The 12,710-nt window shown below is 42.9% G+C and overlaps 1 protein-coding gene across 8 annotated transcripts in view; it reads left to right on the top strand.

Moving 5' to 3' along the window:
• LOC145343219 (soluble lamin-associated protein of 75 kDa-like) overlaps positions 1 to 12,710 on the top strand; it is a 93,112-nt gene that overhangs the window by 45,750 nt on the left and 34,652 nt on the right. For all 8 annotated transcript variants that reach the window (XR_013886691.1, XM_080189280.1, XM_080189279.1 and 5 more), the window contains 4 exons: positions 445 to 616; positions 8,244 to 8,423; positions 9,957 to 10,085; positions 11,666 to 11,799. Coding sequence is in view for 7 of the 8 variants with exons in the window: in XM_080189280.1 (XP_080045406.1) it covers positions 445 to 616; positions 8,244 to 8,423; positions 9,957 to 10,085; positions 11,666 to 11,799 (615 nt within the window). In the remaining variant the exon portion in view is untranslated. The remainder of the gene's footprint in view (positions 1 to 444; positions 617 to 8,243; positions 8,424 to 9,956; positions 10,086 to 11,665; positions 11,800 to 12,710) is intronic.

The raw sequence follows: 12,710 nt of genomic DNA, 5'->3' as shown, positions 1-12,710 counted from the left end.
CACAAACTTTCAGACCGCTGCCCCTTCACGATGAAGGATCAATGCTCTGAAAGTCTGTGATTCCAAAGAAACCTGTTGGATTTTAATCCGGTGTCATGAGACATCTTGCATGATTAAATCAGATGATGGTTTCATGGATACAAAATTAGCTAAGAGATAGAAAGCATTGAGTGGCTGCAAGGAAACATAGAGACCAAACCAGTGTAATGTCTTGGAAGTGTCCTCTTGTGCATACAATAATAATATTCCCAGAGATTGGTATTGGGGCCACTGCTTTGATGTACATTTAATGGTCTGGACTTGGATATTCAGAGCACAATTTCAAAATTTCCAGATGACACAAAGCTTGGAATCTTAATTAAAAAAAAACAAGGATACAGACAGACACTGATTAGGTATATGTGGATTTGCTGTTAATTTACTAACATTCTACTCTATTGGTAGGTATCATCGCTCGGGGAGCGGATTGTGTTGTATGTTTTGAACCGCATCATTTATCGAGCACAGGAAATGAGTGCAGACGAGCTCCCTTTTCTTTGCCACAGTGCCACTGAATATGCAAAAATTCTCTGGAAGTCTGGGAAAGCGATTGGATTCTACTCCATCAAAGTAGCAGGTATCGTGCATGGTGATGGGCACTCACACATAGACACACATTTTCTTTTTTATTCATTCGTGAGATACAGGTGTCACTGGCTGGCCAGCATTTATTGCCCATCCCTTGTTGCCTGAGGGCAGTTGAGAGTCAACCACGTTGCTGTGACTCTGGAGACACATGCAGGCCAAACCAAGTAAGGATGGCCGATTTCCTTTCCTAAAGGATATTAGTGAACCAGATGAGTGCTGTTTGTTTATTGGGGAGGATGGTGTGAATTGTGTTCTTTAATGGTTTCCCTCACTTTTTTTTTGAAAGGTTCTGACTTGACTTGTGCTGGCATACTGTACAGATTCCACATTGTTTGGGCAATTGGCAATGCAACCTTGCATCTTGATCGCTGAAGTGGTTCCCCACTAAGCCTGAGAAAGATGAATTTATTGTGTAGTTTAGTGGACTCTGACATCTTTGGCTGCTTCATGAAGGTTGAGCAGTAACTGACAATGGATTGTTTGGGGAGAAAAAGCTGTTCTGTCCACTGGAATCCTGGACATCTATTTTGTTGGTTCCCGTTTTTTAATGTATCAACATTAACTGCTTGATCTAGGATCCTAAATCCAATTTTTAAAATTCTCTTATTGTCCATCAGAACTGACTGGCTTGCTAAACCATTTCAGAGGGCACTTAAATGTCAACCACATTACAGTGGGTCGGGAATCGCGTGACAATACCACCATGCCACCACCTCCTCCAAATGAGATAAACTGTTTTCTTTCACTTGCTCTTGGATCTGAGTGACATTTGACAAGGTCACAGTTTTTGTCCTCCTGTAGTTGCCCTCGGAGGTGCGGTTTTGTGCTGCTGATGTGATATGATTACAGAAACATGGGGTAGGGCTGGTTTAGTCGGTATTAGCATTGGGATAGTAATCATAAAAACACTATACAATTGCAGAGGAGGCCATTCGGCCTGTTGAGTCTGCACCGGCAACAATCCCACCCAGGCCCTATCCCCGTAACCTCACATATTTACCCTGCTAATCCCGCTAACCTATGCATTCCCGGACACCAAGGGGTAATTTAGCATGGCCAATCAACCTAACCTGCACATCTTTGGACACTGGGAGGAAACCGGAGCGCCCAGAGGAAATCCACGCAGACACGGGGAGAACGTGCAGACTTTGCACAGACGGTGATCCAAACTGGGAATCAAACCCAGGTCCCTGGGGCTGTGAGGCAACAGTGCTAACCACTGTGCCACCCTGCTGAAAAGGCAAGAAAGAAGTTACTGTCAGATTGCTCCATTACTGTGGGAGGAAGCCAGAGCATCAGGAGGAAACCCACGCAAACAATGTGCAATCTCCGCACAGACAGCGACCCAAGCTGGGAATCGAATCTAGGTCCCTGGAGCTGTGAGGCAGCAGTGCTAACCACCTGTGCCTCAGCACCACTGTAATGATATAAAAGGCAAAGCAGAATCATGATGCTCAGAAGAATAGAGCAGGGGCAAGAATATCTGTAGTGTGTTCAAGAGAATTTTCTAGATCGGTCCATTTCCAGTCCAATAGGGAAGGCAGTATTGCTGGATCTGATTCTATAGCCTGTGCTGAGTAAAGTGGATCAAGTATCAGCAGGAGAAGACTTGAGTTACAATGATTATAATGTACAGGGGGATATACAGGCGTAGTGGTATTATCCCTGGACAAGTAATCCCAGGGTACTGCATTGGGGGCCCCGCAGGTGTGCATTTCAAATTCAGTAAAATATCTAGAATTGTTTTTTTCTGGTTCATTAATGTCCTTTTAGGGAAGGAAACCTGTCATCCTCAGCTGGCCTACATGTGACTCCACAGCTTACGGTTGACTCTTAACTACCCCCTGAAATGACCTAGCAAGAATTAAAAATAAAGTTTTTCTTTTTGATTATCTATTGAAAATTAATTAAGGGAGGGCCAATTTCAACTGGGTGAGAATGGATCTGGCCTGGGTAAGAACATAAGAACATAAGAAATAGGAGCAGGTGTAGGCCATCCAGCCCCTCAAGCCTGCCCCGCCATTCAACAAGATCATGGCTGATGGAATAATGGACTGGCAGACAGAACCATAACAGGACAACAAACTCTCTTTTTAAAGAGGAGATTGTTCATGTATGTTTTGAGAAGGGGGTGATGTAGGACAAACCAGAGCTCTCATCAAGAACAGGTTGAAGCAGCGAAAGAATGCATGCAGGTTGACAATGCAAGGGGAAAACTAGGCTAAATATAGAAGATTCAGAAGGGAAGCAGAAGAAAATAAGAGAAGCAATGAGAAATTAGAGTAGCTAACGTTAGGGAATCCTGAAGTTTGAATGAAGCCAATTAGAAACTTAAAAAGGGGACATGCCCATGGAGGTGGGAGCATCACTGAGATACTAAATTTTTGTGTCTGTCTTTATCAAACAAGAAGATGCTGCCAAATTCATTGTGAAAGAGGAGGGAGATTGCTAAAAGGTTGTACTTTTAGGACTGGCTGTACTTACGTTATCTTCTTTCCAAGTGCTTGGTTTAGTATAACAAACCAAAGGACAGGAATTGACTAAAACTCACTTAAACTTTTGTTTATTTAACACTTTAGGTACCAAACTTAAACTTGCAACGCTTGCAACACCTTAGCTCTTAACTTCAACTCTTAACTTTAACTGTTTAACTGAAAATGAATACTACCCCAGCTTTTGAGCAAACTGGACAGGTCCATTCACGTTGTAGAATCTTCTTCATGGTTGTCTGCTCTGAAGATGTCCTTCAGGGCACACTTGCGATGGTTAGGCTCAAGTCATCACTGGAGACAAAGTCTCAGAGCCCACCTTTATTCTAAAACTGTCCAGAAAGTTCTTTGGCACTCAACCAATGATATCACTGGAAATCGATCACAATGTTCGATCATGGTCAATGAAGTTATCCATAACGTTCATCCCAAACTACACAAGTCTCTCAGTCTCAACCATGTATGGACATGATGGGAAATCACTGCCAAGAAGTCTAGCATAACCCAAACAACTTTCCTTATTTGGTCAACACAGGAAGTGACTAGTCACAGTCCACAGGCAGGTCACCACTTGCAACAGCCTTCTAAGCTGCATCTGTATAACTTGACCAAAGTTCTCAGCATGCTTGATTCTCATTGTCACAATTGCTCCAGCAGTGGTGGTGGCAGCGGCGGCGGCTGTCCCCTGCGCACCAGCTGTTGCATGGGAATAGTGGCGCCACCGGCTATAATCATTCCATGCGCCTTAGATGCTAGGATGATGCATAGAGAACTGGAGGGCAGCAAATGGTGCATCCTTGTCCAGAAAGTGTTTTCAGGATAAGCCCAACAACTGCACAGCAGTCAGCTTAATTTCACAGGTGGCAAAAAGAAAGTCACTTGGATAAATGTGGATTAATTAATGAAATCCAGCATCAAGGGTGAACCTGTTTAAATTAACATGAGGTTTCTGATTAGGTAGTAGAGTTGATGTTCTCCAAAAGGTGTTTGATAAAGTTTCCCAGAACAGCCTTGTGAGCAAAATTAAAACCTATGGAAGAAAAGACACAGTGATATCGTGAAGACAAAGTTAGTTATTTCAGTGGAAACAAAGCAGTGCGAGACGGTGGGCTTCCCCAGTGGTCAATATTAGGATCATGGCTTTTCTTGTGCAGGGTGCAAGCCAAAATGTGGAACAATTGTGAACCATAGTATTGATTTCTTAAAAAAAAATGCATTTTGTTGAAGCTTTTCATCTTGCACTCATCAGGACAGTCACAAAAATATCAGTTTTTGGGGACAACAACTTGATACTGTACACAAAGATTGTTGATTGGTAGAGAAAGTGGCATTTGAGATCCCAGACATAGAATACAAGAGCAAGGAAATTATGATGAATCTTTACAAAACACTATAGTTTCTATTTCTCTGCATCACCCTTTCAGAGGGATGTGAAGGCTTCAGAGAGTGTATGGAAAGGATTCTCAAAATTGAATGAATTACATGGATAGATTGGAAAAGCTGGGGTTGTTCTCCTTGGCTGAGAGATTTGATCGAGGTGATCAAAATCAGGAGAGAATAGATAGGAAGAGTTGGGAACCAAAGGGCACCGATTATAAGATGTTTGGCAAATCTTTCTCATGAGTGAAGAGTAAGGATCTTGAATGCAGTGGCTGCGATTGTTTTACAGATAGATACAATTGTGGTTTTCAAAAGGGAGTTGGATGATTAACTGAAGGGAGAAAAGTTCAGAACTACTGAGTGGTGGGGGAATCGGTGCAGGTAAATATCGCTTGCAGATAGCTGGCACTGGCATAATACCCAAATTGTCTCTTTCTATGCTGTAACCATTCCAGGATTCTGAATTGACCCAAAATGTGGAGATGCTGGCATTGGTCTGGGGTGGGCACAGTAAGAAGTCTCAACACCAGGTTAAAATCCAACAGGTTTATCTGGTAGCATGAGCTTTCGATGCGCTGGCCCTTCATCAGGTGAGTGCAGGATTCGGATCACAAACAGAGCGTATATAGACACAAACTTAATTACAAGATAATGGTTGGAATGTGAGTCTTAACCTCACTACTACCTCTTTAAGACTCCCATTCCAACTACTATCTTGTAATTGAGTTTATGTATATTTATGCCCTGTTTGTGAACCAAATCCTGCACTCAGCACTCCGTAAGCTCAAGCTACCAATAAGCCTGTTGGACCTTAAGCTGGTGTTGTGAGACTTCTTACTGGTCCAAAATGAAGAAAGGGCAATATTGTATGTTCAGGTCAGAATGGTGTGTGACTTTGAGATGAATTTAATTGTTCCTGTCATAATGCTGCTGTTTATATGTGATGGTAGTGGTTGCCTGGGTGAGCAATGCTGTTAAAGTAACTGTGGTGCCTTGTTGCAGTGGTTCCTGTACTGCAGCAACAGTGCTCTGGTGATACATTATCCATTCCTCCCTGAATTTTAACATTTCTATTGGGATTCTTTAACCTGAGTACAGTATCTAAAACAAACTAAATCTCCTGCAGCAGAGATGCCCAACATATGCTAGGCTCTTGTCGAGGCATCTTAGTGGGCTTGTTTATTTTTCTGTAGATGGAATCTGTGTGCTGACTCCAGCAAGGTGTTTTAAGTTAATTCTGTAACATAGCATCAAAGCCACCTTTTGTGTTTATTTCAAATTCATGTTTCACTCATAAAGACAGCAAAGTCCCACCGTTTGCATCTTCCTGTCTTGTGTTTTTCACTTGCTTGTGCTTTGTACTCTGTACACCGCATCTCCCTTTATGTGAGCAGAGTTCAATTATCTGTGATTTCTTCATGTTGAGGCTTCTGTTAATCCATCACAAATCGGTTATTCCCACCTCAACACGAGGGGCTGCCAATATATTTCAAGGCCAATGAGGCTCCATTTAATAAATTGGGGTGGTTATATCAGGAACAGGGTGCAAAGGGATGAGAACTTGAACAGGCAGGTTCTTCACTGATTATATTGCTTGAGACTCCCTGCCTGTTGTATACAGGTACTGCACCACAATATTGCCCAACTCAGTGCTGCCTCTGCAAGTCTGGAACTTATCTTAGTCATATTTTAAAAACTGTTTGCGAGATTTCATGGGAACGGAGCCCCTACGAATGGCGAGAGTTAACTGTATTTTGTATTGGTTTCACTTTATTCATGTCCGCATCATCATTTGTTGACTGTAAGAGATATTAATCCCTCCAGTGTGGAAGGCAGCCATTTGGTCAATCAAGTCTGCACCGACCACAATCCCACCCAAGCCCTATTCCCGTTACCCCACATATTTACCCTGCTAATCTGCCCTCCCCCCCCCCCCCCCCCCCCCAACCACCACCACCACCACCACCACCACTTGGGGCGATTTAACATGGCCAATCAACCTAACCCACTCATCTGTGGACTGTGGGAAGAAACCGGAGCACCCAGAGGAAATCCACACAGACACGGGAGAATGTGAAGACTGTGCACAGACAGTGACCCAAGGCCAGAACCCGGGTCCCTTGCGCTGTGAGGCCGCAGTGCTCACCACTGTGTTGCACTGGGCGGGGGGAATATACCACCATCCTCCACCAACACCCCTCCCCCCCCTCCCCCAAATGTTGCTCCTGGCAGTCCCCAGGTAAGGATTAACCGGCAACTGGCCAGGGAGTTCAAACTTCCATTTGGATATTTGCCCTGCAATTGGAACCATCCAAACTTCACTCTTCCATGTCCCCTGACACACCCTTTGTCCTCCACTCAATCCTTCTCCATGCCTCAGATCTCACTGTTTTGTGTGTCGTCTTCCCCTTCTCCCCCCCACCCCATATCCCTTGTGCTGTAGAGTTAAGCGAGGAAAATCACTGACCTTGCACACACAGCCAAGGGATGCATGCTGCCTTTAAACAAACGTGCACTTGGCACAACAGGATTCTCATCTGCTTATTTTAACTTGGAGGTAGAATGTGATTGGGAAAGAAGCATTTTATGCTAATGAATAATCACAGTATGCAAACACATTACGAGTCAGAACCTGCCACAAACCAGCAAAACACCATGGACTTTATCTCTGCATCTGAACCCACCATGGCGGAATTCCAAATTTCACATCCTGCCTAATTCAGTCACCCCATATACTATGTTTCCATAAACTCCCCCCAACCCCGCCATATTCTGTTTGAAGGAACAGCCAGCAAGAGAATTCAAATTCTGAATTTGAACACTGAATCTCCTGTAATAACTTCTATTTTTATAGAACAGCATGGGCTCAGGAGATCATTTTAATAGCTGAAAGGAGCTGGAGTTCCTATTTTTTTTCAGAATTAACAATTGATAATTTAATGTGAGGAAATAAAAATTTAAATGTTTAAGAAACTTTTTTTTTGGCCATAAATTTAATATTGTAATGGTTTTGATATCTAGACTTCTCTTTTTTCTCCCTGCTCTTTCCCTCCTAAGAATGTTAACTCTGATCAGCCTCAAAGGACCTTTTTTACTAACTGAGTTTTTCATTCATTCATTCATCCAGGCTATGGTCTTACCTATGCCAAATCGTCTTTGTCCATCTCTAGTGGCCTCTTACAGTCCCCATGCCAACTCATGGTCTTCCAATGCCCATACAACCAGTACACATTATGGACAGAGCCAATGAACCCTATAGTAACAATGGCATGTTTGAAACCGTTTGGAGGGGGGAAAAGGCACCCATTCACAATTTGAAAAAAAAACCTGTGGCATTTCTACCATTCTATATAAAATGCCAATCAAGTAAACCATTAAAGTTTCAATACCAGGAGCTTTAAGCACTTGACACACTTAAATATATTGAGGCATTGACAAAATAAGACACAGAAAAAAACTTACCACAAGCACAAAAGTTCAATCAAATTGCCAGTTCTCTCCAGCAGTGTAAACAATGTCCTGCTCACGTAATCCCTTTATGGATCTGGGCTCTTGATGAAAGTCTTGGCCTTGTTCTTCTCTAATCAGTGATAGTGATGCTGATTATGAACCATGAGCCCACAATGCAGAGAAAGCATCAGTTTTATTCTTTGGTCTGTACCCCCATTCAGTACATTTGTATGCCAAGTTTTTCACAGTTGTTTTACAGCCACCATGATGATGATGTTTTTAATATTGATTTTGTAGGAAGCAAATGCGACACCTTCCTGACTCAGTGCTACCAGCTGCCAATACTAGACACCATCTTTGTGAGGAAGAAGCATCGTGGGAAAGGATATGGTCTGCAGATTCTGGAAGATTTTGTCGACTGTTTCACAGAGGATGCACTGGGTTTGAAATACCCACTCTCACCCTCTATGTATGGAGGTAAAGTGAAATAGATTTTGCTTTGGAAAAAGTGTTTGTTTTTGACAAACTGATACAGTAGAATTGTTGGAACATGCTGAAGCTTAGAAAAAAAGTTAACTGGTGAAATTTCTAGTAAGATGGAATTTACTGCAGAAAATCTGCAATTTATGATCATTAAAATAATAATGATTAGTTCACTAAAATATACCAAAAACCCCTACAGGAACACTCAAAACCTCAAGTCCTGAACATCAGTGTTGTGAAGTAAATCCCCTTGGCTTGATCATCCCAGTTTATCCAAAACACTTCTATTCTATCAGAATCTTTTTCAGTTACTGCTGGTGTTGCATGAGGTTTCAGGAATGCGTATTATCATAACAATAACCGGTTGCAGGGGAGTGTCTTGGACCCGAACATCTTCAGTTGTTTCATTAATAACCTTCCCTCCCAAGGTCAGAAGTAGGGTTGTTCACTGACAGCATGATGTTCAGTACCAATCAAGAGTCCTCAACTAATGACGCAGCCCGTGCCCATGTGCCTCAAGACTTGGACAACATTCAGTCTTAGGCTGAGAAGTGGCAAATAATATTCAAGTGCCAGGTAATGACCATCTCAACAAGAGAGAATCTAACCATCTCCCATTGCTTTTCAACATCATTATTATTGCTGAAACTAGTGGAATAATTCATGGGGTTATGAGGATAGAGCCTGGGTGGGGTTTGTGGTCAGTGCAGACTCAATGGGCTGAATAGCCTCCTTATGTGCTATAGGAGTTCTATAAGAAGCTTAAGTAGACCATCTTCTATTGATGCTGTGGCTAAAAAGAACAGGTCAGAGGCTGGGAATTTAGCAGTAAGTAACTCCTTTTCTGATTTCCCCAAAGCCTGTCTGCTCCCAGGTACAAGGCACAAATCAGGAGTGTGATGAGATTTCCCCATCTGCTTGGATGAATGCAACACTTAAAAAGCTTGGCACCATCCGCTTGATTGGCACCACATCCACCACCTTAAACATTCACTTCCTCCACGCCCAGTGCATAGTGACAGCACACAGTGCTATATACAAGATGCACTGAAGCAATTTGTCAATGCTCCTTTGACAAAATCTGCCAAACTAGCAACCTCTACCACCTGGAAAAACGAGGGCAGTAGACTGAAGGGAATGCCACCACCTGCAAGTCCTCCTTCAAGGAGCACACTATCCTGAAATGTATCTATGTTGCCATTTCTTCGCTGTTGGTGCATCATAATCCTGGAAGTCATTCCACAGACTGTAGCAGTTCAAGTTGGCGGCTCATCACCTTATTAAAAGCAATCAGGCGTGGGCAACAAATGCTGGCCTAGCCAGCAATGTTCATGTATGTTTTAATAAATTATTTAGCACCTTTCAAAGTAGTATAATGTTGCAAGGAATGCTGAAGGTGTTAAAGGAGAGGAGAGAGGCAGAGTGTTTTACGGGCATTTACAATGGTATTGTTTCATTAACCAAAACAGTCCAGCTGCTGTTACAACACTCTTTATCACATTATACTCAGCTCCTTCATTTCTTCAGTTTGCAGGAAGTATTTGAACAATTATCCTGATGACCACAGCCTTCTGTGGGAGGTTGAAGGTGTTGGACACCCATTTCAGCGAGTTTGTGTTGCAGACAGACTACTGACACAGACCTTCCCTTTAAAAGGTAATGCAGCCAACTTCAACTCTGCCAGAGTCTTTGTCTCCTGATCTGATCTCTATTACCAATCTGAAGCCTATGATTGTTATCTCTGATTCCCATTCTCCCCACATTAAAGCTAAATATATTTGCCATTTTGTTTTCTAAAATCCACACATACTGGGAATTTCAAGTGAAAGATGATTTCTACAACTTGTGCTGTACTTGATTCCCATCAGAATGCACGGTGGCACAGTGGTTAGCGTGCTGCCTCATAGCGCCAGGGACCCGGGTTCGATTCCCAGCTTGAGTCACTGTCTGTGCAAGACTGCACATTATCCCCGTGTCTGCATGGGTTTCCTTAGGGTGCTCCAGTTTCCTCCCACTATGCAAAAGATATGCTGGTTAGGTGCGCTGGCCACGCTAAATTCTCCCACTGTGTACCCGAACATGTGCCAGAGTTTGGTGACATGGGGATTTTCGCAGCAACTTCATTGCACTGTTAATGTAGGCCTACTTGTGACAATAATAAATAAATAGACTGAAATGTGCGCATTGCAGATGAAGTGTACAAATTTAATCCAGGCAACAGGAATAGTGCCTGCTGGAAGAAGAGCCAATGAGAGTCCAAGTGGCGGGCCTTTCTGGCAACCAAGGACTCCAGGGCAACAGTCCTGCCCTCATGAGCGTTGTCAGCTAATCAGCAACTCTTCATTACGGGCCATGCCACCCAAGGAGTGGTGGCTGCGCAATGGCCGGAAATGTATCCAACTGAGACCCTGGATCAGCGAGGGTCTCGATGGCACAGATGAATGAGAGGAGGATGCAATCAGGAGGTGGGGGTCACAAGGGATGGGGTTTGGAGGCAGGGGCAGAGGTTGCACTCCCCCCTCCCCAAAAATACCTAAGTATTGGAGTTGTGTGTGACACGAGAATAAGTAAGTGAATCAGGCATGGGGAATAAGCGTGCCTCATTCATACTATTCCTGAATTTCAAACCATTTGCTTTTAAAGGCCTGCAAAATTGGAACTATCATAAATCGGTATGCTGAATCAGGGTAATCAGTGCACATTGGGAGCTCAATCTAGCAACCTCAGGACAATGAGGGAACAGGATTCAAGGTGACAGGCAGGAGGTTTAGGGGGATATAAAGAAAAACCTTTTTTACCCAGAAGTTGGTGATCTGGAATGTGCGATCTGAGAGGGTGGTAGAAGCAAGGTTCCTCATGTCCTTTTAAAAAGTACCTGGATGAGCACTTGGCATAGAACAGTACAGCACTGTACAGGCCCTTCAGCCCTCGATGTTGTGCTGAGCTATGTCCGAACCCAAGATCAAGCAATCCCATTCCCTATCATTCTGATGTGCTCCATGTGCCTATCCAATGTAACAACGTTCAAGGCTATGAGTCGAGTGTTAATAAGTGGAATCAGCTGGAAGGTCAGGTGTTTGTCTCATGTTAGTGCAGACTCGATGGGCCAAAGAGCCTCTTCTGCACTGTAGAATTCTATGAATGTTCCTGTTCTTTTTCCCATGGTATAGAAAATATGTTTTGCTAGTTTTCTGTGGAGTATCTTAACAATCTGGTCATTTTGTGTTGTCCTCAAGGTATGGGTGTCTCGCATGCTGATGAACAAGAAACAGTAAAAGGAGAATCTTCATCCTTAGGCTTAACAGAGTATGAAACTGGAAAGCAACCATTTAACAAAGTGGAGAAGAAACCAAATGCTTCGGAGTTGTCTGTAGGTCCCATCCTGCTGAGTTTCTCTTCATACAGAATGGCTGGCATAGGGTGGGTTTGAGAGAGTCCAGAATGATGGGAACCAAGGAAATGGAGGTTATTTTTTAGAGAGCAAGTCACTGTCTTTAGTATCTTCAAAGTGAATCTTGCTGACTTGTTCAGGAATTCCTTAAGATTGTTTCACGAATGGAGATGATCAGCAGTGCACTACTGACTACTATTTACTGTTCCTGTTCCTGTTGTAATAGAATTCTCCTGTAGGAATTTTCTTCACTTTCATCAGAATTCCCCTATTTCTAGATCTAAAAAAAATCTTGAAATATTATTCAATTTGATTTTGTTTAAATGAAAATGCAAGTTCAAACTAACCATCAACAAACTCACCTCAGGAAAAAAAGTGTTCACTAGTTCACATTTTTGAAGTAGAACTATGTACACGCAAAATAAAGGCAGAAAATTCTACAAATGTACACTTGGTATTTGTGTTGTCCTCAAGGTATGGATGTCTCGCATGCTGATGAACATGAAATAGTAAGAGGAGAATCTTCATCCCAAATGTACAATTGGTCGCCACCTTCTGAAATGGACCGGCTGTATTTTTCCAGCAAATTTAGGGCTAGGGAATTCTGTTGCATTTTGGGTAACTCAATTAGTACAGTTACACATTAAACGTAGTCTCAAACCTGTAGTGGATTTCAGCCAGAATGTTCCCATTCCTGATTCCTATCCTGTAGTCCTCGTTGGAAAGAGTGAGGATGTGGAATTTGAGTGAGGACAGGTTTAAGTTCAGCTCTAATGGCCCCATGATTGTAGAGTCAGCTGATGTGCTGTCTGCGTCAACAAATGAGTGATGTGAGGGCTCTGACAAAAGGGTAATCCCAACTCGAAACATTCGCTCTATTCTTTCTCCAC

The sequence above is a fragment of the Carcharhinus amblyrhynchos genome, chromosome 5 (assembly GCF_965287045.1).
Source record: "Carcharhinus amblyrhynchos chromosome 5, sCarAmb.v2.hapA, whole genome shotgun sequence".
Taxonomy (NCBI): Eukaryota; Metazoa; Chordata; class Chondrichthyes; order Carcharhiniformes; family Carcharhinidae; genus Carcharhinus; species Carcharhinus amblyrhynchos.
This window is presented reverse-complemented; position numbering and strand designations above follow the sequence as displayed.